This window comes from Ixodes scapularis, unplaced genomic scaffold (assembly GCF_016920785.2).
Source record: "Ixodes scapularis isolate PalLabHiFi unplaced genomic scaffold, ASM1692078v2 ptg001212l_1___fragment_1__unscaffolded, whole genome shotgun sequence".
Lineage (NCBI taxonomy): Eukaryota > Metazoa > Arthropoda > Arachnida > Ixodida > Ixodidae > Ixodes > Ixodes scapularis.
The window spans coordinates 2,127,988-2,155,687 of record NW_024610117.1 but is presented as its reverse complement, the minus strand read 5'-3'; the positions used below and the strand labels follow the sequence as shown (position 1 = coordinate 2,155,687).

Genomic DNA, 27,700 nt, shown 5'->3' with positions numbered 1-27,700 from the left:
GCGGATTGAGTGGACGCCTGCTCTAGGGTAGCTTTCGCTCTGGAGCCAAACAGCCAATGGAAAGGTGTGCTCACAGCGTAGGGTACGCCGGGAGGACACCAACCCTTGCGTGCGGTCACCTTTCTTGCACACATTTCGACAAAGTACCACCAGGATTGCGATATCCGACGCCATGACGCACCAGTCCTTGCAATTAGATTGCTTATCATTTCAAAATTACTTTCGTCTGCCTTTAACGGATGTAGTGTCTTTGTTTAGTCGCCAGATGTACCACCGTGCTATTGTTTTTCTCTGATCTCATCCAATGACGGCGCGAACTTGGCTGCTTCGTCATCACTCGTTCTGCATGCGTTCCTTGTGTAACCATCTGGCGGGAGTCCAACCTCCTTATGGTCTAATGCACCAAGGACGCGTTATGGAACACTTCCTCGCCGAATAGGAGGCGCAACACACATGCCCAAGATGTGTTTCATGCACTATGCGGAGGGCAAGTTCGTCTGCTTCTTGCGCAGGGGGTAGCGGTGACGTCAGAACGCCGAGCCCTGATTGGCTGATCGCGACCCCCTATTGAGCGTCGTCTGCTCCTTTGCAACATCGTCTGCTCGCAACGTCGTCTGCGTCTGTCTTACCTTTCCTGCGACTTTCGGAAGCGCAGAGGCCAGATTCACGAAACGATCTTACGCCAAAACTCTGCGCAAGACAAAACTTAAGAACAAATTCGTATTCACGAAACGAAATTTTCGCAAGTTTTGCGCAGGTTACGACGAAATCCTACGGCAGCTCCAAAGCTGTCTTACGCACTTCTTACGATCAAATCAGCATGGCCGACAGCGTCGCGGTCGCGACGACCCACGGACGTTTATTTTTCTACCTGCGCTTCTGACGCGTCCCGTCTTCAAGCAGCAAGAAAAAATTAAGAAGTACTTAAAACAGACCACGACGAACAAGAACGCTGGATCCACAAACACCCGGGAAAAGCACCAACGGCCACGATTCCACCGAACGCGACCAAACGAGCTGGGCAGTTAGGCCTAGCAGGCACTCCGCGACTCGGCGACCGTCTGCCCACGACCGGCTGGCGTGCAGAATGGAATATGCCCGCGCGACCCTTGTGAACCTTTCCCGTATTATACTTTGATCGCTGACCTCAATTTTAGATTAAGAGGTCAATTCCTTCCTCTTGTTATCTTCTTGCTTCCCGAGGCAACGGTGACTCTCGCCGGTGAAAAAGTGGTGAATCTCCGACAGACGCAGGAAAGGTAAAGCAGCCATCGCTTTGTCTAGCAGACGTAAAGCAGACGACGTTAACTGCGCCAACCTGCCGACGCCGTTAAAGAGTGAGGGGTCTCGCCGCACACGAATGGAGGGAAAAAGTATTTGGGAGGGAACTTGCGGACACTAACACGCTCACTCTCGGTTCTAAGCAAACAAACCTCGGCGCCTCGGGACACCTCGCCAGTGAGTCCTTTGACTTCCCTGCTTGATGCGCGTCTGCTAGTTGTTAGACAAAAACAACGTACCGCTCGAGTTATTTCGTCTGCCCTCTCTGAAAGGCGAAGTCGAACTCGAACTTCCGAAAGTCGCAGGAAAGGTAAGACAGACGCAGACGACGTTGCAAAGGAGCAGACGACGCAGAGATAGGGGTCGCGATCAGCCAATCAGGGCTCGGCGTTCTGACGCCATCGCTACTTCCTTTCTCATGCGCAGAAGACGAAAATGAGCCCACATTTGAGGCGTATAGCATAGGGACCAAATAATAAAACACTTACATCCACAGATGCAAGCACGAACGCACGTTTGGCTTCGAAAAGGAAGTGTGTCTCACAAAAATAGAAGTAGTGAAACTACTTATTTAAGTTAGTGTTTAAATCACTTCGCACAGGAGTAACTACAATATTTATGACTCATTTGTGAGGTTAGTTGAGTAATACAATATAGCTCCTCAGGAATGTATTTTTTTCTATAATACAACTGCTTTTTTAGGCATGTATTATAAAGTGAACTATATGAAAGGAAAAGTTTTACTTTGATAGAAAAGTGTTTTGACATGTCAAGAAACCAAAACATACAATATAGAACGGTAAATGAGTACGCCATCTGAGTCACAAAGCGAAACACCTTGAAGAATAAAAACACCCGGCGTTCAAGAGGGGACTCGTGAAGTACAAAGTTCATTTCTAGAGACGATTTTAAGATAAACCAATCGAAAAGCAAATATTTGCGCGATTGGGAAGTGGAAGGCTGGCTAATGTATTTGGGAACAGGAAACGGCGCAAGAAAACATGTTCACTGATTTCGTCGTAAAACACCAGCGATATGATGATACGTACAATAACGAACATGAGCACAAAAATGCCGCTATCTGAATGCCTGTGAAATTACCGTTCACAGAACGCTCCTCAAAATATGGCTGTCAGAAATCTCGCTATTAAATTTTGCCTCTTCTGCCTTATAATTTGCTTGGCGACGAAAAGGTATTAGGGCCTGATGCCGAGGACGCCTCGCCAAGTTTTCTTTGAAGAAAAATTATATTTTTGTTTCCCCCTGTCTAGATTTCTTTTAATTTTCCGACGCGTTGTGGTCTTTTTAATATGTGTTTTCTCTAAACATTTGTGGGCACAATGTCACAGATACAAGAAACATTTTTTTATATCTAAAGTTCATACAAACTTGTATTAATGCTTATTAAGCGCGAGGCACATGAGAGACGAAACCAGCGAGACACCTAGATTTTCCTGAGCCACCTGAGCCTCGCCGAACTCGGACCTCCCTCTGACGCGTTGTACGAACCGTCGAGCATTTTGTCCCTAATGTTACTCTTCTGTAAATTAGGCTAGAAAGCGACCATTTGAATAATCGTTGATAGCTCAAGTAGAAGACTGGAGTGAGTGTAGATGGCACTGCATATTCCTGGTTACCCCTAGTCGAAAAAGTGGGCAGCGACCGGTGAGTACCGACCTCAACGTGGTCCAGCGGTGTCCCAATTGTCCGAATCCAGCGATCTGTTGGCTCATCTGGGTTCGTGCTGCTGAAGATCGGACTGGTCTCGGTGGCACCGTACATGATCTGAAAGGTCGCACCATTGTAAGGCGTAAGATAGCAGACCTAGGAAGCATGAAAGCATGTCGTAGTAAAGAGACTCGCTTCAGAATTGTTTACGTACGTATACAGCTTGAGCGTTCAGCCTTGTTCTTACTTTTTCCACAATGGCAGGATTACATAATGACCCGGACATGATCGCTGCGAAAAAATTTGCAAACGCCAAAGGGTATTCAGGAAACAGTGAATAGAGGAAATGTCAGGCAAAAAACAAGCAAAGTGGGGTGAAGAGAAAGTTCAAACAAAAACACGAACAAGCTCGTGGCTACTCCAGAAAACCTCAACCACAACCAAATCCTTTAAGGTACGATCCACATCAGAGTAGTTGTGAAATAGGATTCGCAGTTCCATTAGAGTATTGAGGTCAAACACAAATCGCCATGAGACGCTACGAAGGAAACCTTCCGAAGAAAAGCGTCGTCGATGCCGTCAACTTTAAATTATAATCAATCATACATTTTGTGACAGAACGTTCTGCATCAAGAGATTGAGTAACCACATTGAACGGCTTTGGGTGACGGTCACTTTACGGTAGACAGGTTGGCATTTGAAAGTTTTAAATAAAACAGGTACAGTTTCCCTAAAGTGCTACTCAATGCTAGTTTCTCATATATATGCAGGGGATGCCTATTTTCACCCAGACGAGAGCAGTGGTTTCGACATTCATTTGACTAGTCCCCAGAAAGAGTCTCACCGTGCTGTCCCGTTCCACTACCACTGTAAAGTCATGGTCAAAACAAGTAAGTATAGCAAAAGGTGCTGTCCTGAGCTCAAAAAACCTTCCAGCGGAACTCCCTTGATGTTACTTCTCTAGCGATAATTTAGGCTATCTTGGCCAACGCCAAAATACACCCCTACTGCCCCCCCCCCCCCCCCCCTTTTCCCGCGATCACGGCCGACCGCGCATAACGCTGTGACCGTGTTAGGTTCTGAATAGACTGCAATATGATGAGACCGGTTCTGTCCTAGACAAATGCAGACTACGGAGAGTTAAACAAAGTCGCTGCCGACCAGGAACTGGGGTCAGTTCCCCCTTTGTTTTTGTCACAGAATAAAAAGGGGTAATTTGACTTCATGTTGGGGGCAGGCTTGTCCCTTAAAGTTTTTTGTTTCAGGTTCGAAGTAATCTGTTATTCGTGGCTGTACGTCGCTGAGACAGGAGTGTGTCTGCCTGTGCAGCTTCACGCATCCCATGCAGGTGGCAATTGCGGCAGGACGCCGTTATTTTAACGCAGGAGGAGCTGTGTAACTCTTTCATATGAATCAGCTCCCCCAATTTTGTTCAACACTGTACAGAAGGAAGCCTTACCGACAAGTCCTGCGGCCAGTGGGACATTTTGTTGATAAGGTGTTTCTCGTTTAAAGACCAGGGCAGATAAACGACTAAATTCCCGACGCGTCGTGTGACACGTTGGAGAGGTGTACTAATCCCACCAGATTTGGGGGGGGGGGGGGGGGGGGGGGGGTGCGGTATTCAGATAGTGGCCCGCATTCACTTGACGCAGTGATGGGCTGAAGCCTGGTCGATGTGGGCCACATTTGTGATACTACGTTGTGTGTTCCATGTTAAACGCGATAGCCTTCATATTGGTAGGAAGCTTCGAAAATGTTGATCTGTAATTCGGAACAATTTCCTTCTCCCCTCCTTTTTTTCTCTTACAACCGCAATCGCCTATTCTCCTCTCCTTCGCATGCGCATGCGCGGGCCATGTGTTATTCCGCGCCTTCGTCATTAGACAAGCGGTAGTGTGGTTTGCAGTTGTCCAGGTGGATACGCGCATGTCGCGGTTGGCTCCGCTCTAGAATAAACTAAAAGTCAGGGGCTTGTTAGAAGTGCTCCGGTTGTCATCACATCGCCTCGCAAAAAAAAAAAATAAAAAGGGGTTGATGGGGACATTGTTGAACAGAACGGGTGGCGCACTGAGGACAAGAGCGTTCGTCATGCGAATGAGATGTTAGAAAAAGAAAACTGATCATTGTCTTTGCCTGAAAACTGATCAGTGTGCTTTGCCTGAAGTACTAAGACGGGCTCGTGCTGATACAAATGAAAGCTGATTGGGGGAATGAAGTTCGTCTCAATTTAATCAGCAGGATATGTTCTTTAGAGTGAATAAATTCAGCGTGCTGCAATGCAAAACTAAAACGCATGACCGGTTTTATTTTTACAGGCTTATTATTGTTCAAAATTGCACCTGAGGTTGAGTTCAGTCTGTAAAGCAAGTGCCAATGGGCTAATATCAAAATTTAAGCAAATAATTATACGCCCATTTTGAAGTATAAAGAACACGAGGGTATTTGGGATACAAAAGTACCTAACGTGGTTCTAACTAGACCCTACACGCAGTTCACGTACATTAAATGAGCTCTTTCCTCTAAAAGCACGTGAAATAATTTTCGCACTTTCCGATTTTCGCACGATTTAAGGACAGATCTTCGCAGATTTCTTGGGGCTTTTCCTTTTGGATGTAATACCACAAAGGTTAAGAAGAGAGAGTATAAATTTTACTTTTGCACCCACTCCACAAACTGCACAAGCGTGAATCCATCCAAGCCGATATAAAAATAACTTATCACGTGCGTGTGGTCTTCACTGCATTCTGTGATAAAGTGAGCCAAAGTATACGCAGTACCAGAAAGTAGGACGTTAAACTATTATTAGATGAAACTTCCATACCTTTTCTAACGGAAGAAACGTCGTATGATCCTTCTTCAAGCTTACGCATTATATCGGAGAATATGCTGGTTGAACCAGTGGCGATCGTGCATCTGGAATATTGAGCGTACTTTTGGACACAGGTTACCGATGCATGAACGATCAAGCTTTAATGTTCGGTTCATGGAAGAGCTTTAGTATGCTCATGATAAACTTCGAATCGAAGCACAGGTGAATGTTGTAGTTTCTTCATCATTGAGGATGCTTGGCAAAGTGTCCAGAAATACAGGGAACCCGGAAATTGTAATAGTACTGTAAACCTCTTTCGTCTGCTCGACATTGGAATTTTTATCTCCGATATGGAATGCCATTACTTTGTCTAGATTATAGAGTATCGAAAAAGTGCAGGCACATGTTATTCGTTTGATTTACGACCCTTACCTCGGCAAGCAATATATTATTTTAATACCTGGCTACTTTATAAATTAAGAATGATCACACTTTCACAAAAAACTATTAGGGACTTATTATATTTTTGCACGAACTATCGAATGGCGGAGTAGCTTTCGCAGGCCTGCTAAAATACATAAGCATTCCTGTACCATCTCGCTTCTTGAGATATAATAAACTTTTATGTTCTTAGATATTGAAACCGCTCGCCTCTCACAAGAAAGGTGGACATGTACAGAAATCTTACGTCAGCTGCAAATTATGTCTTTCCTAGTTTTAACGATTTTTAAAATGCAGTGGTAGTGGAAATCACATAGAACATCGGCATTTCAATAGTGTCTTTGTACTTTCATTATTTCAGTGTTGTACCGCTTCTTTTCTATGTATTATGGTATAGCACTTTTAAGTCCTTTAGCTGTTGGGGCATTTTTAACTTAAGGACAAAGAAATAAAAAAATATTTGCACTATAGTGATAAAAAAAACGTGACACAAGAAGCAACGGCACTCCTCTTGTAGAAAAATGCCGGGCTAGACTAAATGTCTCTCTGACATCGAGGTCTAATTGCAGACGGCCTCAAAGTGAATCAGAAGAAAGGTGTGCGCTAGATTGCCACAGTTAACAATACGTTAAGTGTTAAGAGCATGGGTTCCTAGCTTGGCTATAGTATCACTGTTAGAGTAGGGACATTCGTTTTTAATACAAAACCGAAAAAACGGGTAATATTCGAAAATATATTGAGCGATCATATAACCTGTAGTTGGTGATGGTTTCCAGGGTCGCTTTTGGTGAAAATCTAGCTCCAGGTATAACTGCGGTAGAACCGAACATTGTGGCAGCCAACACGCCCAATGTTCTGCCGAATCCGTAGATCAGATCTGCGTTCAAGCACATGATTTCACGCTGCAAAGACGAACAATGGTTTGTATTTGTGAAACAATCCAAAGTAAATGTTTCAGTTCTGCACAGCTTCCCATTTGCCCAGACCTCGCAGATGAATCGAAGTGGCCGATATTATAAAGTGAAACCTTGTATCAAACTACGTTTGCACGCTGAGATTACGAAAAGCGCACAAAGTGTGGATAGGTTTTGTAATGCCTGAAGGTGTGTAATACTAATCTATTTGCTGGGTTGAAATTTCAAAGTGAAAGCAACAAACTTGTTTTCTCATTGCATGTTGCACCAGAAAAGATTCTCACGTTAAAGTCAGTACTCGTGCATTCCTGAAATCATTCTCTCTTCATTCCTGCAGTTATTGCAAGCACCTTTTCTAAATTCAATTGTGTGACGTCATGGAAATAAATAAGACGATTTTTTTGTATTATGGACTGGAATCAACGGGTTGGCAACTGTTGAAGAAGAAACAAACAGTAGCCTGTTGTTGAGAGAGCGTGCATTATTGCTGAACGCTATTCAGCAAGTTATTTCCACCAGTGGTTTTCTTATATGTTTGATGCAGAGCGCCCCAAGCAATCATACTTATAACTTAACACGAAGAGCTCGGTTTTTTCGGCCAAGAAGCTTCGAGAGAAAACACTTTTTGGACGCGCTTTTTCTTAGGACTGCAGCAAACTTTCTGATTATGGCAAGAAACCCATCTCGCTATTCATTTTGTCTGAAATGTAGGGTAGTGCCGACCGAGTTGCTCCAATTTCAGACGACGCAATTCGTTGCACTTCTCAATATAAATTAAATAACACCGGAATACCAACTTTTGCAAGGGCGTATGTTTATCCTTATACTAATGGATAATGAAATCCAGGGATATCAGCATGACGACCGCGTCCGAAAAGAAGATTGAAGACTGCGCGTGTGCGGCAAATAAAGACAAATCTAAAATTGTTCTGGTTTGCTTATTTTTATAATATTAATTATCACTATTTGGAACAAGGAGTGTTGATGTGTGCCATAAAGGCCGGAGGCCCGTACCAGCTGGCCTTTTTTGCGAAATAAAATTTGGTGAAATTACAGAATAAACAGCTTATTTAGTTTTAGCCAGGCATCTCGTATTCTATATTCTTAACCTGCGCAATAATGCTGAAGTGCGAAAGACTCCTGAATGAACTCCTTACTTGTGACTTAAATCTATGCGTTTTTATATTTACGTTTCCCCGAAGTCTCGCGTTCTGTCAAATCCTGCATCCCTCCGCTGTCGGACTGTGCATCTGCAGGGATTCCGGGGTACATTCGGCAATGTACTGAGACCAAAATTCGCCACTCTTGAATGATTCAGCAGATAAGCAGATGTTAATAACACCTTGAATAAAAAGTTTCGGTTCCGAAATGCAGATTGGACGAGAGGTTTGACGCATGAAAGGCAAACAGTTCGACCGACTGGCAGGTCTTTTTGACCGTCGAACGCACAAGCCTTAGTTTGTCTCCTTTTGGTGCCCGTTTGAGCCCTTGCTGCGTTGATACCGCCACACTCTGAATAAATGACTCCCAAATATTTCGAACTATAGGAAGACGAAAATAATGTGTAACGACGGCCGCGATGAGTATTGCTGAAAGAAAGTCGTTGAGGAATTAAACCCTGAGGGAAAATGAAATAAAAAAGAAATATACAGAAAAAATTTTACACCTCGTGCACTTTAAACGGCGGCTCTTAATTTGGGGCCTGCTATTAATCCGGTTATATTCGCCAACGGTGATAACAAGCTTGCAGTGGTTATATACATATATCCAATCCTTATTACACACGTAATAAAACAAATTTCGCTCACCTTCTGTGTACTGTCATACAGAGTTACCATCAAATGAATGAAGCCCAACTTTTCCATTGAATTGCGCGAAAATGTATACAGTTTTCTAGTGTCAAACAACTATGATTACGTATTTGGATGACCGGTAACGTAGCTTTAATTGAAATGGGTCAGATAACGAGAATATTTAAAGCCTTCTGTTAGTTAATTTTGGATAATTATAGTTCTAACTATTTCTGTTTGCACTTCAACCTCCGCTTTGATCTGCAGTGTTAGCGGGAGGGAATCCAAATCTTTATTTGAATTGTTATTTCCTATATTATTTCTAGTTATTGGGGAATACCTTGTATATAATTTTCTCAGATTCGCCGATTTTGGAAACTGCTTTTTTAAGGACTAATATAAAAATTATAATAATTTGCTTTAATTAGTTGAAGTACTGGAAATAAAAAAAACACTACGACACCTTTTGATGGTATCCAATAAAACGGCCCAGAGTGTTGGCGTTGTTGACAACGTTGAAGTGAGACAATCGTGCAGGTTTCGGCTGCCCCGTTGTACCCTACGTGAATGAATAAATGCCCATAGTTAACAATAATGGCAACCTATGAAAACGGGATGGTGTTTTGAAAAAAGTATTTATACTCCATCACGTCTTTCCCGAACAGAACCGCAAGGTTCGCTTTTGAGTAGCTAGGTTTGTTAGTAGCACCACCGACAAAAAAAGTAATAAATAATGCAGATTTATTTATTATCTATGAACATGAAAATATAATAGCATTATACCTTCCCTAAATAGATGCCGTGAGAGTCATAACAGGGTTTTGTGTAGCCATTGCTTCCGTCCAATGAGGCCTCATGTACCCGCCTAGCGTTTGGAAGTTATTGCAGCTTCCGTATTACATAGCGACTAGGTTGCATACCTCCTGGCACAGCTTGCCACATTTTTACAGCCTGGTGACCAAGAGCGGCGTGCTACGTGGAGCTCGGCCGCCGCCTCCACAAGGCACGGCTGAGCCGGCGCGGAGTCTCTGCGGCTGATCGCCAAGCTAAAATGATTATTTGGTACTTGTTCTGTCAACGTGAAATCCAGTGCCGTAATTTACTGTTTACAGATTAGGCTCCGTATTATTCCTTCTGTTCGTGTAAAAGGCATTTTATTTATGAATTTATTTAAAAATACTGTCAATTTTTATTCTGATTTTCTACAAATATTTGAACCGAGGAAATAATATTACAAAATAAATAAAGTAATAATAGAAATAGAAACAAAAATATCGAGTCTGTTTTTTGGGCAGGAAACACATACGAAATGATAAATTGACAAAGTAGCTCGTTTTCCACTGGACCAATAAAAAATCAACACTTGCATACCTAAAAGCAGGGATGGGCAGTATTTCAAATACAAGTATTTGAAATACGTATTTAAAATACTTTGTGTATTTTGCAGTTGTATTTAATTACAAATTGGGTAATGTATTTGGCGTGTGTATTTAAACACTAAAACGTGGGTATTTCAAATACAATTCTAATTAAATACAATTTTTTGGGGCGAAAATACATTCTCAACTTTATTGTCACTGTCCAGAGCAGGAAGACAACTACGTTCTGCACCGAATGCAGTGTCTCTCAATCAAGCACAAGCGTTTAGTGACATTGTGATTACGGTGCTAGTTCAGGGCAAGAATAGTGACGAAATCGACGTTCACAGGCAGACTGGCTAAATAAATGCCTGTGACAACTTGTGATGCTTTCCAGCCTGATTTCCATCCATATTTTTGCCTGGAACATTCTAAGTGCGCGGGTCGTCCAGATTTTCGTAACTGGTGTGAGTTGCAACAATAAAAAAGTCTCTAGATACAGTGCTCCGTCTTGGTCGTCTCGGTTCTTTGTTGATCTATACCAAAATGTAATCGACAAAAAAAGCTGCTTGAAGCTCTGTACTTTTTTCACCTATTACGTCCAAGCTGATGACATTTTTTTGTGAAATTATATTTCTATTACGTTACTAGAGCCTCGCACATTAACTCCCGAGTGTGGGATGCAAAAGTAAAATGAGATACCCAGAAACTCGTTGCAGGTGCCCTGAAGTCGCTGACGCACATTTTGAGGAATGTACTTGGAAAAGTATTTGGAAGAGACCACATACATTTGGTTGTATTTGTATCTTGTACTTAAATGCTTCTTTGGAAATGTAATTAGATTTGTAATTAAATACTTTTTTGACGAAGTATTTTGTATTTGTATTTCGATACATATTTGCATGTATTTTGCCCATCCCTGCCTAAAAGTGTGCCTATCTGGGCTGTTTTACTCTCTTATAGCTTAATGATAGCATTCGTAGCTAAACTGTTATTATTAAAAATACTCAACAAGTGTCCAGCCACGCTTACGTGTAATGGCTATTGCTTCGGATAGCGTAACGTACTTTATCTTATAAATTTTAGATATGTCGTTCAAAAGAACTAAAATTTCAGTCGACTCACTTTTGCGCGATCGGCAATAAACCAATGTATTTAAGTAGTTATGCTGTCGAATCAAAACGGCTGTCCGTATTTCTGGTTATAAAATTCAACTGCCGTTCTCCAGATGTTTTTCGTGGTACTTACATTGTCCTATGAAAGCGGGAACAATGATATAATGCCATGTTTCTGTACTGGACGCACAGGTATCGTGTTTGCTAAAAGCTTTAGAAAACCCCGAATCCATATCAATTTATCTGACCTTATAGGACGTAGCGAGAGACCCTACTAGGTCATCGAGTGGAGCACGTTAAAAACGCCAGGCTGGCGAGTGTACTGCACTGGCTAAATTCATCTACTACAGCTGAGAGACACGCCCCACATGACTAACATTCCGGATGTCTAAATTTACCTACAAAAAATAACTCACCAGGTCATACAATTCAAAACAACGGTTATGCTATACTTCGACTCCCAGATCTAGGAAGAAAGAAGAGAGGCTGCTCGAATTCGCTTACGGCATCGTGATGAAATTTGAATGCTCAGTCTCATTCGATAAAATGAACCATCCAAGTTATGTCATATAATTTATTTTCATAAATTATTTTGTAAATATGTGACACTATCCTATACCTGCTTACACATTACGGCAATGTGATGGGCAGCATATACACAACAATCCATAACTAGAAAAAAGTTCCACTTTTCTTTTTCAGAATGCAAAGTAGCAGAACTATAACACACCCTATCTGTCAGCCTTATTTTTTTTTTTTTTTTGACAACTATTTATGTTAACCAAACATAAAGCGCTGCTTCTGGGATTTAGAGCCCGAAACAATTATTCATAAAATAAAATGCGATGTCTCGGATTCGGTTTGAGCGTAAAATTTAGCGCCCCCCCCCCCTTCTTTCCAATTGTTTGTGTCGTTCGGTTGACTCTGGGATAATAAAGGGGTGTCGTGGCGTTTTCTGCAAGAGTGAATTTATAATACCAGTGAACATGTCGCTCAACATTTTCGGCAACCTCTGTGATTGAATAGCTGTTCGTAGAAGGCGGTGGAACTGTCATGACCACCACTGCGTGGCCTCCACCTGGTGCTCTGCTTCATAGAAAACCATGGCATTTGTGTAATTTAGGGATATTGCTTATCGTGGGACGCTAATGTTCTCAAGCTTAAAATAATTCATTTTTAAACACTTACTGAGGAAAACTGGATAAAAGCGTCTTGGTCGAACTGCACTTTGGCAGAAAAAGAGTTCATGATGGCGTGGTCTTCAGCCGTTGCAGAATTCATCAGGTCATTGAAAGTGATGGTGCCGCTGTGGGAGATGAAAGTGTCGATTAAACGATATTTACATGCTGGCAGAACCTCTCTGCGAAGCTCGCAGTCATCACCATTTGCTTAGGCTTAGGGAGCGAACACTAAACTTCTACGCAATACATCAATCGAAATGCCTTTTAATTCTTGCCACTAAGTCTATTCGAAATTTAGACAACATTCAAACAAATATGTTTGCTTACTTTAAATAAAAATTCATAAAAGGAAAACAGAACACTACTACATTCTACATAGAAAGGATGTTTGAGTAGTGAGCCTTTTTGCGAAAATTTGTTTTGAAGAATGGCAGTTTAAGCATTCTACATGTATCCCCGCTCTAGAATTGATGTCCTTCGTTCAGCGTTTAGTGCTGCCAAAACGCGAAAAGAAAAATTAACTTGATCAGAGGTATAGAATCGGTACAGAATATGCGGGTGATTTCAGATAAGATCGACCAAAGGGTGGCTGGTCGACATTTTTAAATCAACTGATGTTTTTATATGACATTGTCTAGTGTCTGGTATAAACGAATCCACACTTAGTTTTGACCAGAAAAAAAATTTGGAGACAAGAAAAATCGTAAGGCAGGGAGAGGTGGACAGTTGCAATAACGCGCACTGATGGAGGGGGCAAGTTTGAAAGTGAATAATTAAAACAATAAAATTAGGAGAATTTTAAAACCTTTTACAAACAAACTATGGGTACAACTTGCTTGTAATATAAAGTAATAATATTTATTAAAAATTGATTTAGTTTTCTAAAAATTACCAAACATGCCTGCTCGAACGACAAATGGCAAACTTTGGAAATCTGTATCTCATGAAATAATTTAATCATTATTACATAACTTGCAGACATTATTTTACTAAAATATGGCTATTATTGAAAAAATAAATAAGGTATCTGAGTGACACAATAGTTACAATATATTTAGGCAAACATGGGAAAAAAATCAAACAAAGAAAAATTCCAATGCGAATAAAAAAAAAAACACCACCTTCGATTTTTTTTAAATTTGGGTACCCTGTTATACGGTATTTCGGCATTCATTTCTATTAAAAACATGTTGCATCATTGTACTGTGAAAGAAGAAACAACTCCCCAAAGTAGGGTCCTTTTTCAAAGCCTACACTTAGCAGTGTCCTATACAAGAAGTGACTCTGAGTTCCAGTTTCATGAAACTTGCACAAATCTTTTATATACATTTATTCAGATGAGGTCATTGATAAAAAGAGCAATCGGTCACACAGTAAAAGGGAGGAGAAACTATATACAGCATTTTACATAAGCGTACAAAGTGGTATCATATTAGAGACTAAAGATTTGAGAAAAGATGATGCAGTGTGAAGTTGTACCTTCCGGTATATTTTACATCTAGAGTAAAATAAATAACTTTACTTCCACACACAAAAACGAAGATATAATAGTAAGATATTTAGGTTGGCTGTGTATTTACGATTACAAACAATTTCAGGTGACGGATGCCATAGTGCCTAACTGGAGCAGCTTCGATGCTCTCGGTGTATGAATGAATCGTGGCAAGCCGATATATTTTATCCTGCTCGAGGATAACATTTTGGGATTTCTTTTATAGTGATCAGATAAAAATTATTAGTAACCACCAACAAAAACAGTAGGTTAAATACCCCGTGAAGAAAAATGTGATAAATAAGATGTCCCTGCATTCAAAATGAGCAGTCCTTGGGAAATCAAATTCGGCACTTTACGCTAAGGTTTTCCTCGCTGTACCCATTTAATAAAGTTGCTTCCAAGCAGATCCGACTGTCCGTGCTACATATACGTCACAGGTCCCTTCTGTTGATGACTTGCTGAGCCGCCACGCGTGCCAAGACTGAATGCCAGGGAAGGCGCGCACCGTCAGCCACTCTTCTTTTTTTTGTTCACGATACCGAACAACCTCATTTTCGTCCAGATATACAAGATGCACGCCTTTCAGTTTCTTTGATAGAACGCTCACCATTGTCCTGGCCGTCTGAATTGCGCTTACTGAACGTTCTCTCAGGTTGTTCAGCGTGGCCTGGTGCTTCACGAGTCCGCCAACTCCGTCACATGCATTTTTCCCATGTCCAGATGCAGAAAATAACCACTGGGCTTGTGGGCAATCGTCCTTTGCAAATTGGTGAAGCTGGTAGCGATTCTTGAAATGACTGGCGGCGCCGTCACGTACGTACGTCACGTACGAGTATACCGCAACGTTGTCTTCAACCCACTCCTTCACTTTTTCTAGAGCCAAGCAAGCGTGAGCGGCGTCGTGACACAGGTCCTCACTGATGATGGCAAAGCTGTTTGTAGATTTTCTTGTCGTCACTACACATGTAAATGTCGAAACTTGTTTTTTTTCCAGTGATATGCTTGCACTTCGTCAGGAAGCACGATGGTCCAGTTTTCAGCAAAGTCAAAATGAAAGACAATGCTCCCGCGTTTCATGCACTGTTTTTCATCGTAGATCGCTTTACCTTGCGTTTGCCGGATATGGTTGTGAAGTACCCAACTTCCAACCGTCACTTGGATGACTTTTAGGAAAGTCTGAGGTTCCAAAGTTTTTTTCACAAGGTCGCCGGACTCCCATGTTGCAAGCACAATCTCTGCATCCTCCGGGATATCAAGTTCCTGGAGTGTAAGAAACTGGCCTTTTGGGCAGTGATCACAGTCTCCTTGAAGGCACAGTTCTGTTGCTGGGTCGCACAGAAATGCCGAGTTCATTTCACCAGTGTTGAATGTTGAGCCTGTAACGTTCTCTAGAGCGGCAATACAAATAATAATTGGCGCAGCGCACACAAACGCACACTTCCTGGTGTGGAATACATTGGACCCATCTAGGGCGCAACGAATAAAATTTCGTTAGCCCAACGCCGGAATCGGGATGCTTGTCTTTGTTTATACGGAAGGCCTCTCGTATTGAGCGTGTCATGAAGCGCTCTGGCACGAACGTTTTCTCTCCGTTGAGCATGACAGAGATGACGTCCTTCTGGTTGGGACTTTGGCGCGAACATTGTAGCTCGTCTTTCGTGAAGTACTCTAGGGCAGCAGACAGGTTCTCAGGGCTCACCTTGCACCTCGTGTAAGGATCCGGCTCATACCACACGCCATGCTTTTCCTTGAGTTTTCGGGATTTACTGATGAGGTACATTGAGGCCTGTGGAATCATCTTTTGACCCTCATTCTTCGTCAGTGTTGACGGCAGGAGTGTAAGCAGTTGACAACGTTCCCGGAGAAAGGTGGCGGTTTCAAAGGCCTGCCGAAAGTTGTCCACCCACTCAGTGCACGTGGAGCATGTTGGTTCGGACGACCCCGATGGTGCGTCCCTGTCGTACGCAATACGTAGCCTTGAGCGTATATTCTTGACAGCAACCTGCTCCAGTTCTGTCTGCTTTCTCTTGACATAGGCAGGCCTGTCCCGACTTCTTACGACGCTTGGTTGTCTCAGCGGCGACACATCTGTAGGTAGTATGCTGCGATTTAGATCTTCAATTGCTTCTTCAGCTGGCACAAATATATCAGGGCACTGCTCTGAGCTTCGCATCGAGATCTCCTTAGTGATGTGCATGAAGCAATGGTAGCACAGGTAGTCCGTCGCACTCACTTTGGTGGAACAGTCAGGCGGAAGAATTTGCTTCAACGAGTTTAGGTCCAACTCGCCAACAGTTCGAAAATTCCGCTGCTTTGGTATAGTCTTTTTGTGTTTGCAAAAGTAATCTGCACAAAACACTCGTTCGGAGCTCCAGGACGTCTTCATAATGTATACATAAATAATAGAAATTAAACCCCAACTGATGGCATATAATTGCCAAGTGAAAGAACTACTGGGTGCACAAGTGACAAGTCCGAGGCTGAGGAGCTCACTCACTGCAAACGTACATTTGAAAAGAGAGGTCACAATCGGCAAAGCTTGATCCACGTCAAAGGAAGAAAGAGGGAAAGTCTCCAGACAAAAAATTGTGGTCAGCGGCCTTCGAAAAAGACTTTCCGGAATCGCACTGTCGTCCCTCCACGCGCTGATATGAAAGCACCCGAGCTTCTACCACGTGGTTCATGACACAGCCTGAGCCATGTCGGCGACCGGTTCGCGAGGCGTTGGCGGTGGGGTTACGTTGATGGTCACTCGGATTAGCCCTTGCTGTACTGAGCTACCGCCTGCAGTGCCTTATCGCCGGCTGGTGTCAACAACGAGAACACACACACCCTGTCTACACCAAAACTACAAGCGTTCACCGCACACGCGTCGCCGCCGCTTTTAAGCTTTTGTGAAATTGCTTTCTTTTGCCGCGGAGAACCGCCTTATCTTAACTACGCGCCTGAAATCCTTCCAGGCGGGCGTACACAATATCAAGCGTTTCGAGAAATGCCCGTGGGGTAGAACTATGGGAAAATTCGGAGCCCGCGATGTCGATATCGACGCCGTTGTGTTAGTACGCCGTCGCGTACTGCAGTCCCCCGTTGGGGGAGGGGGGGGGGAGGGGGGGGCGGTTTTACTACGATAACATGGCGACAGCGTTTACACTCTATGTATTTACGCGAGGCTCGAGTATTTGGGGATAATGCTGCCGGTTGGTGTGCCCCTTTGTGCCTGATATTATCGCCCGTGACGCCAGCGAGTGAGATGGCGACAGGCGTGACTGCTCAGTAAACAGGCGTCGGCGGCCATGTTTTGCTGGTTGAAGCGAACCCCCTTGTCCTTGACAGCGAGCGGGGAAATACGAAAAAAAGATTGTATCGGCCGTTTTGCCAGAACTAGCGACGAGTGTCGTCTGCGGTTTCCGGCAACTATTTTGCCATAATCGTGAGCTTAGCGAGGAAATGATTTTTGCTAGCCACAGAACACTACCACGCAGAAAGGGAATGCTTGAACATGTTTTTGTTCTGGATATATATCAGGGATATATATGAGAGAAAGAGAGAGATGAAGGTAGAGCGGAAGAGGGAATAGCATATAGTGTCGCAGGAGAATAAAGTAAACAAAGTTCCTAGTGGCCGATGGCTGCATGATCTTTTCTAGGATCACTAGTCCGTAATAAGATACCTCTTTGTACACAGTAGTTTCTCCTTAATTTAAGTGTGTGAACGATTTCTTTAGTTATCATTGGCCTCATCTGAATAAAAATATATAAAAGATGTGTGTTGGTTTCATGAAACTGGAACTCAGAGTCAGTTCTTGTATAAAACACTGCTAAGTGTAGGCTTTGAAAAAGGACCCTACTTTGGGGAGTTGTATCTTCTTTCTCAATAAAATGATGCAACATGTTTTTAATGGAAATGAATGCCGAAATAGAGTATAACAGGTTACCTCAATTTAAAAAAAAATCGAGGGTGGTGTTTTTTTTTTATTCGCATCGGAATTTTTCTTTGTTTGATTTGTTTTCCATGTTTGACTAAATATATCCTAACTATTGTATCACACAGATACCTTAGTCATTTTTTAAATATGAGCTATATATTAGTAGAATAATATCTGCAAATTATATCATAATGATTAAATTATTTCATGAGATACAGACCTCCAAAGTTTGCCATTTGTCGTTCGAGCAGGCATGTTTGTCAATTTTTAGAAAAATAAATAAATTTTAAATAAATATGATTACTTTATATTACAAGCAAGCTATACCCATAGTTTGCGCCTAAAACGTATTAGTGTTCTCCTAATGTTATCGCTTTAGTTATTCACTCTCAAACGGGCCCCCTCCATCAGTGCGCGTTAATGCAACTGTCCACCACCTCATGCCTTACGATTTTTCCTGTCCCCAAGTATTTTTTCTAATCAAAACTAAGTTTGGATTCGTTCATACCAGACACTAGACAATAACATATAAAACATCAGTTGATTTGAAAATGTCGACTAGCCATCCTTTGGTCGATCTTATCTGAAATCACCCATGCGTTTCTGCAGAATTTGCTGGAACTGGTTGCAGACTTCTATTGTTATGCAGATAGAAATTGGGCGAGATAAAAAGGAGAGACAGAAAAGTACATGATATCGCGTGGGGATGTCGGAGCACTGAGCTCTGGTTAAAATTATTACAGGGTAGATGTAAAGGTCGCTGCGTTTGTCTCTAATCACTGTTCAAAGGAAACGCCGAACGCTGGCGTTTCGCGTTTGTCTAGAAACAATGAATGGACGGGTCGTTTCCTCTTCGCAAGTCTCCCATCTGCCGCAGTGTTAGTGTCAGGCTCAAGAACAAGGCGTCGTGAGGTCTATTTCTCTCGGGTCGCGATTCGAGTTTTGTTTTTGTTCTTAAATACTATTTCTTATTTTACATTGTGTGTCTCTTTGTATAGATTGTCGTCTAAAGTACGTGTTTAAAATTTAATACCGGTTCCTGTGTCATTTCCTCACACTCTCCGTGGGAATCACAGCACTTAACCGCATTGTGTATTAAAAGACTAATTTGTCTCACACCTCAAACCACTCACACGCTGCGACCATGACGGCGTCGCCACTATAGAAATGATGTCTTTTCACTCGTGGTTTCAGGGCAGGAAATATATGAAACACCGGCAGGCCAATGTCAGATCATCCTCTAACTGAGTAGACCTCCAAACACTGAATTTTCATTCAAATGTCGGAAAGGATGGATAATATATTTGGATTTATTTACTACAATATTTTAAATAAAAATTTTCTAAAATACCATTAACATATATATTTCGCAAGTCGCCTTTAGATAGAAAACACAAACTATTGAACGTAATACAAATATTCGTATGTTAAATACTGGTATCTATACAGCAGAATTCATTCCCCCGATAAGTTCCGTTAAAACTTTAGACAACACTAAGACTAACGTAAAAATTGCATTGCGCAGTAAGTCACCCAGCTCAATACAGCTTAAATAACCGCCATTGCCGGATTTAGAATTCTTCCAATTTCTGTATATTGCCGCGATCATGGCGTTGCTGAACGGAGTTCAGACTCCACGGACCCATTACTTTATTTTAGCAAACGATGTTTTCCAGGAATGGTCGAGTCTCATATTGTGAATAATTGCGTGTTGAGACTAATAATTATTCTAAACATAGCGCGTGTACGATACAACCCATAGCACATAGCAGGCTACTTCAAGTCAGTCGTTCTTGCGTGGCCGACGCAAGATTCTGGTACCTTTCACGTGAATACTGTGGGCACAAGTTTGCCTCATTAAACATTCACTTCAAATTTCAAATTCTTCTCATGTGTTATGCATTACTCACTCGTTAACTTGATTGTCATTACAAACTGACATATTCTAATTAGAGTAACACCAGCCACTGAGTCATGTGTGCCTTAATTATACGCATGGGTCACCGTTCATGTTAGTTTGACAATCTTTTGTTAGGACACTGAAGACAAAAAAATTAATGCAAACATATTTGCAAGAGGTTATATAGCAGGAAGCATTTAGTATTTGATTGCGAGTGAACTACTCAGATGCAGAGATTTTATCTGAATAGCGATGAAAGAAAAATAAAGGTTATTTTATTAATCCCATTATACAGCGGAAACAATTCAGAGGAAGTTACCCTATAAAGCATTTATAGCTCTGACACTAACATGTGCCATTTTATGGTACTTACGGCATCCGGTCGTTGCCGATGGTGAAGACGTGTTTCAGGAACGGCAGCCTGGAAGGACGCAGGTTAGGTTATGGCAGATCGAAAACATCCACGTGATCAAAAACATCCCAGCCAGTCTCACGTGGTTTAAAAATATGACACAGCCAGCTACGACTGAATTGTCACCTTTGGATGTTCAGCTCCCTGGGCGATGACTTCTCCAGTTCCGGTGCAATTTGTAACAACATCTCGTAGTACTTGTTATTAAGAAATTTTTCCCCAAAGAACAGAGCCGCACACTCTGTCTGAAAGCAATAGAACCTGTTTTTACATAAAGACGACACCAAGCGGCAAAAGCTCGAAGTGTCATTGGATTCTGGAAAGGTAGTTGGCAAAAGGGCTGTACAAACCTGACAGCATCCTGATTTTCGGTTAGACGAACACATATTTTTTAATGGTTTCCTCGATCCGTTTCGGGTCGAAAAAGTACGGTTTGGTCCCGACGACGCAGCGGCGCGCAGACGGCCGGAAGGGCCAATGAAGCGACTCCACGGCGGATCGCAGGGCAGCCAGTAGAAATGTGTTCGATTTCAAGAACAACGCCAAAAGAAAATAAAGGAGAAAATTGATGTTGTTGCAGGTTTCGCTGGCCGCAAAAGGAAAGAAAACAAAAACACATCACTATGCAGACCAGGAGTGGAGGAAGAAAAAACTCCCCAATTGTATGAATTTCGTGTGGTAAGCTTCGGAGGAGAACAGAACAAACAATCAAAGGCGTTTACAGATCTCTGTTATGCGAAATTAAAGCGCAGCTCTTGAGGAGAGAGAGGGGAGGGTACAGAGGGGATGGTATGCCTCTCCTCCTCCTCCTTTTCTCCTGCCGCTCCTCCCCTCCTTCCCTCCTCTTTCTCTTCCCTCCACCTCCTCCTATTCCCCCTGAATTGGTGTATATGTGACGTGACGTTAATTCTTCGCTAAATTTGTCTGGCAAACAGAACTGATGTTGTGGCCAAAACACGTTAATTTTCCACTCTAAATTTAGCGTGAAGGCTGAGTTGACCTTCTGATCACGTGCCGTGAATTTTCCCAAGGTGCATAGGTCACGTGATGTCAGCTGGCGTCACGCGACGCCACTTCCCCGCCACATGTAGGCGGGAAACTTAATTGGTGTTTAGGTCAGGTGACGTCGATTTCTCCGCTAAATGTCGCCGGGAAACAGATGCGGTATGACATGCAATTTCTCACTCGCGTGACATGCAATTTCTCACTAAATTTAATTGAGAAAAACTTAATTGGTTTATAGCTCTTGTGATATCAATTTCCCCGCTAAATTTTGTGGAAAAATTGCAGGGCCCCGAACTTTAATCTATACTTATTTCCGAATCCAGCGAGCAGGAGCCAGTGTGCTTCACCGCTGAAGTCGCAGTTTACGAAAACAATATGAATCTCCCACTTAACGCAATTCGGAATTCAGTATGGGTTGAACCACAGAGTACTGTGTGGCGTCATCTGCGACTTATCTAAGTCGCGGAAGCAGGATGCGGGAGAAGGAGTACAACTCCTCTTCCCGATGCCAAGAGTAGTTCGAGCTTTCGCCCCTTCAGGCGCAATAACAACTTATGTTTTAATATTTAATGAGAAGCGCGCAGTCGTAGAATATATTTAAAAGTTCTGCTAGTTTATAATGTTATCCACGGATTGTTTCAAGTAACGAACGAACGCACGAAGGAGCATCAGTTTCGCTAGTACCGCAGTTTTATTCGCCTATGGCGGGGAAGTAGCATGGGTCAAGAATGGCAACGCATCACTCCGGCCCGTAAATGCGCGCGCTAGACGCTCAGTGGAGGTTAATCCCAACACGGACTATATTGTCACGAAAGGATTTGAGGTCAAGTACATAAAAAGTGATATTAGAAATCCCAATCACCTAGCACTGTCAGGATCAACAAAAGCCTATTGTTACTTTTCTGTTTCTTTCTCTTTTTGACTGTTGGCCCCACGAGCGCGAGCGAGACTCTTGTCATCATGATATCATGTGCGCTCCGCTGTGTCGTTCTTTACACCGTTATCCTCCTCGGTATTCAAAGATGCGGGGAATGACGGTTACCACGAAGGGTAGTGCAGTTACAGTTGGTGGGTTTGAGTCCTTCCACACCGTACACCAGAAACGGGATCACCACACAAAAGTTGTTAGTTCCAAGTTGCCTGATTACTCAAATTGGACCTGACCGTCCACATTGAAGTTTTGCTGCTATTAGTGAAAATATTAATCTTTTATTTTATTTTTTCATTATTACGAAACAAAAAAAAGGGTGAAAAAGAGGGCAAAAAGCTGCTACTGCTGCTTGACGTGGCCCTAGTTCCCATACACACTTTGGCGGAAAAACAGCGTAAAATGAATATACACTACACTCCAAAAATCAAATATACTGCAGCATTTCACTCCAATCATTGTACCTGTGTATGTAGAAAGACAACTAAAAGAGATATGCTGCTTAGATAGAAAAATTTTACAACAGAAGCGTGACACCACACGGTATCATTTAGAAATTGAGATTGTAGTAGTATGTCCACTTACATTCGATTTGTCTTTCTAAATATACACACATCGTGTCGCCGACGTGTCTTTTAGCTCACGGACTTTGAAGGTCGACTGAACGATGAGACATCCTAGGCCTATCGCGTTAATAAGTCCTTTCAATGCCTCTATTATCTGAGGCAACCTTCTGAGGAAGTGCAGCAACAATGAAAACAAGATTTTGTGCTTAATATGACTTGTACATGTAAAATGGGTTGCGCGACAATTTTTGTACATTCAGTGAATATCGTCAAGGACTAAACCCTGACGTTGATAACTTGCAAAATCACCCATTAGTTTTCCACTCCGCGCGATAGCAGACGCAGAAAAAGCTAAGGAAAGCAACATCTATCCCCTCCTCAACTCGCGGTTACAAAAAGGGGCCACGTGATCTGAACCAAATTATGTACGTCAGTGTTTATCAAAGTCATGCACTGGGGTTGAGAAAGCATAGACAATGAGTTGAGCTCCCGTCATTGTTAGAGCTCGGCTATTCTGGTCTTTTAATGAATATCCGCGAATAGCCAAATGTCTGGCAGAGCTGATTGCAATTAACCCTTGCACTCGACTCGAGCTCATGAAAATCGAGTACGCCATGTGTTATGCAGCCCCCAGCGAACTCGATGTCATGTCATGTGACGTCACGGAGTTAATAACACTAATTAATCTAGTGACGTTCTTAATTTAAATGGAGTTGACGCAGTGAGTCACTGAGGATGTCACGCGAATTCATGGTGCCACGTGACGTGACCTTACTTGACAGCATGGCAACCACGTGACCAGGTGACACCTAATTAAACATAGTGCCAGTACAAAGAGCAACGAAAACCCACAACTCCTCATACCAATTTTGCATACGATGATGGATCAATACATTGAAATACAGAGCTCTTCCGATTTCTTATTCTCAAATATTCATTTTTTGATAATGACAAAAAATGAATAAAAAAAAATGACCGTGAACCGTTTTGAATAGGTTACCGTTATATTTTCTTCCGATTCAGTTTCGGTTCAGTCCCAAGATGTTGACGAAGAGTTCGGTTTGGTTCAGTTCCGGTTCGGCTAAAAATAACGGTTCGGTTCCGGTTTTGGGTTCGGTTCGTTTGCAGTTCGACACCCTGTTTTCTGCTTCATAACCTTCGGCAGCTTTTCAGAAGTGAAGACTGCGCGTGCAAAACTTTGATGGCCGCGCAGAATGTGCAAGCGCACGGGGCCCTAAAGCTTTGACTCACAGCTAGTCCGCAAGAAGGTGAAATTATGATATAGAGTGGCTTCAGAGTGCTGAAGCTCGGCACTGTTACAAGAACACGTAAATATTTTTTGTGAACCATCCGGAAGCTGCGCTACTCTTGGCAACGTAGCGCGTACACAGATTTCATGCATAGCGTGAGCCAATGTCACCATACAAGTGCAATCCGACCACACTTTGTAGAGACACATGTCTACTCTCCCTCTTGCACGGACTCCGCCGTCTGCTTTGTGTTCACACTGCAAGCCATTTTCAGCAGAAACACAACATACCCGCGATTTTTCATTTTAATTCGAAAGCACATTGACATACGTTAATTTGTACCACTGAGGTCAGTCACTCAAAAAAAAAAAAAGCACTTTCGCTGCACTAATACGCTTTATTGTAATCACTAAATTAAAAAGAAATGGTAATCGTTTTTGGGGTTGAGAGAATCGTGCAATCTACTCGGGTCGAATTATATCTGTAGAGCTTTTCTTCAAACAAAACTCGAAAAACGCAAGACGGTCTCAAACCTGTGAGCGCATAATAATGTAGAATTTGTCCCTAAAAGGAGAAACGGCTCACGTAAACGAACGCTGGAACAATTAATAAAATCCGCACCTTTGTGAGTGCTTGTTAAGTGGTCGTTATTATTGAAGGTTATTCGCGGCGTGAAATTTAGAGTATCTCCGCCTGGTGGAATATTTTCACAGCCAGGAGTGAGGAGACTTCAACACCCTCTGCTGCTGCAAGCACGTGCAATGCCAAGCTTTTATGATCTATGAAAATTAACACATACCCGCATGGGTAGCACGAGCACTACCCATAGTGAGGAAAACAGAAGCGCCCCTAGCGAACCTCTCACCGAGAATGATCACAAATCGTTAAGGCGGGGTAAATTGGAAGACTATAGTAACTAATTTGTTGCTAAATAATAAACTCCTTGGCGCCCATACTTTTGCTAGCCAAGCTAGATGAGCGCGTGAATGCTTCCCGGATGTCATTGTTTCCGAAACATTTCAAATTTCACGGCTGGGTTTGTGCCTAAAATGGGGCGTGCTTATGTGGCGGTTTTCTTGCGAGTGATTTATTTCGCATGCATACTAGTTTACTCAATTCTGCTAGCCAAGTTAAATGAGCGTCTCAAAGATTACCGCATTTCAATGTTCCCGAATAATTTTGAATTTCACGGCTCGGTTTGCGCTGAAAATGGGGCGTGTTAAAGGGTGGTTTACTTTTCGCGATTTGTTTCGAATAATAATATTTTGCAGTACTGGGTGGGAAAAAGAAGTGACGCTATTCAGAGCGCTTGTTTCGAAACGAACGCCATTTTCACGCTGCTTCTTTACGGGAGGGCGCTCCAAGGCGACGCTAACCACCTGCCCTTGGGCGAGGCCCTTTGTGGTGCTTGGAAAGGTTTGCGAAGTCCCAAAAAACCAAGATCAAAGAGGGAAAGGAGATAAATCGCGGAATGGGAAAGAGATAAACTCTTATCTTCTCTTTCACCCACAGACGTAAAGCAACGCGCCCTAGACCCGCCTTAGCCAATCCACTACTCCGGGAGTGACACGTGACTTCACACTTCGCGCCTTGCTCCGGATGACCCACAGGGCACGGTGTCACCCTCTGGGCTTTGGATTGGCTGTGGTGGGTCTTAGCATCCGTCGCGGTCCATCTTAAGGTGAAAGGGAGTATAACTCGGAGGCGAAGAAGCTCCCTCGCTTGCGAGCGAGGAAGTTTCACTGTAGAAGATGTGTTTGAGGACAAGCTCCAGCGTCCGTCGAGACCACTGTGTTGAGTGTCTGTGGCTCATGTCTCTTGCTGACGGCGCGCTCCAGTGCAACGAAAGTATCGCAGACACGGCTTCCAGAGAAGCCGTCTCCCTTGGTAATCCACAGCTCCTGTGGATTACCAAGGGAGACGGCTTCTTTGGAAGACGTGTCTGCGATACTTTTGTGAATGCTGACGTTGGCACGTGTCCCAGATTTGTGAATTCATTTTGCTGGTACAGTCCTTGTCACGTTAAGTATTCGCCTAAAATATTTCATCAAACTCTGTTCTTCCACAAGATTCAACGATTCGGGGAATGGAATTGTGCAAGAACCTGGCCAGGAGAATGTTGGGGGAGTGCATGAAAAAATAGGAAGGGCGGCACCTGAGAGTATTTTTCAGTGTTCAGACGCATAAAGACTCATGCCTGTTTAGGGCTAGTTTAACTGAAAGAGATATTTGGCAGCGCCAATTGTTTCAATTCTTGCAGAAACAGTTGTCGCCGTTGGACATTGGAGAACCTTTCCGAATTTCTAATTCCGAGGCAGTGGCGGATTTCTGTGAATGTTATAAGTTCGGAAATTTATCGGCATTTAATGTAGATGTAGAGGACCTTTTTCATATACTGCCACGTGATCAGTTTTCCTCGTCAGGCAAGTCGTTTATAGAGTGCAACGGAGAACTCACGTTAAAAAAATTCTAGCGGTGTTACCCTGTAAAGCTTTCTACAGCTTTTAAGTTTTTACATCAGCTCGCTTGTAGTTTGATGGGACAAGGAAATAGTTCTCCAAGAAATGGAAGTTTGCATTGGGTGCTGTGTGGCCTCAATAATTAGTGACATCTAAGTTGCCCGAGTTTATAGGAGTGTCACAAGAACTCTTGCAGCGTACACCGTCCAAAAAGTGTTTCGCTATATGGATGACTTTTTGGTTGTGCTTGAGGGCGCTATTAAGGTTGACAAACATACTTTTGAGAACTGTGGAGGGGGTTCAGGTTTACGTTTGAAGAGCCAAACAAAGAGGTTCTCTAATTCCCCGAACTTTCGTTGTGCTTTGAAGAAAACGTGTTTGTTGGTCGTTTAGTTCCCGCACAAACAAGATCATTCCGGTCTTTAATATTACGAGGCGTAAGTTTTTAAACACTGGTAACTTTGAAATAAAATACTACTTTTATTGATTGGAGTCACGTGCTACGGTCTACCGATGATAACGAGTGCTATGACCTTTTCTTCAACGAGCTGAAAGGTGCCTACTGCTCAGCGTTTCGATACAGAACCATTAATGCAAACAAAAAGTCTCAAAAGCATTGAATCTCTAGGAAACTTTTGAAACAGAATAAAAAAAAATAACTTTCTTTGTGTTTTTTTTTTTTTTGATTCGAAACGTTTCTTTATATTTCTTTTATTAAAAAGCGAAAAAAAATCGTGAATTAAGAAAAATTATAAATTTTGTAAATGCGTAGTCACGACGAACGAAACAACGTTGTTTTGCTGCCATATTTGATGCATCTTGTTTTATGCATCTCCAAAGCGTTTGAACTCCCTAAGGCGGAACCCATTTTAGTTCGCAATGAAAAGCATAACCGTTAATATTAGTTACGTATCTCGTGCCGAACTTGTGATTTAATTCAATTACTTTTTTGTAAGTACGAGGAACAGTACTTATTACAGTACAGCCATTGGACTATTTTACCACCTCTAATGAAAATATGTTTTTCAATCTTATATAGTCGCAGTATTCTCCCCATTTATGAATATGAAAAATAGCCGTTGTCATGACTCTGAGGATTTCTAAATCGAACGTGTGAAATTTGTCTCGCATTTAATGCTTCCATGCCTAAGTCATCCGTATAACGTTATATTATCGTCTCCAGTCTATTCCCCAATATTT

The 27,700-nt window shown here is 42.5% G+C and overlaps 1 protein-coding gene across 1 annotated transcript in view; it reads right to left on the bottom strand.

Moving 5' to 3' along the window:
• LOC8041234 (medium-chain acyl-CoA ligase ACSF2, mitochondrial-like) overlaps positions 1–27,700 on the bottom strand; it is a 79,092-nt gene that overhangs the window by 13,378 nt on the left and 38,014 nt on the right. The window contains exons 5-12 of the mRNA XM_040220245.3: positions 20,419–20,537; positions 20,254–20,301; positions 12,568–12,685; positions 9,370–9,465; positions 6,956–7,104; positions 5,774–5,865; positions 3,164–3,240; positions 2,959–3,066 (exon numbers count right to left, since the gene is read on the bottom strand). Of these exons, the coding sequence (XP_040076179.2) occupies positions 2,959–3,066; positions 3,164–3,240; positions 5,774–5,865; positions 6,956–7,104; positions 9,370–9,465; positions 12,568–12,685; positions 20,254–20,301; positions 20,419–20,537 (807 nt within the window). The remainder of the gene's footprint in view (positions 1–2,958; positions 3,067–3,163; positions 3,241–5,773; positions 5,866–6,955; positions 7,105–9,369; positions 9,466–12,567; positions 12,686–20,253; positions 20,302–20,418; positions 20,538–27,700) is intronic.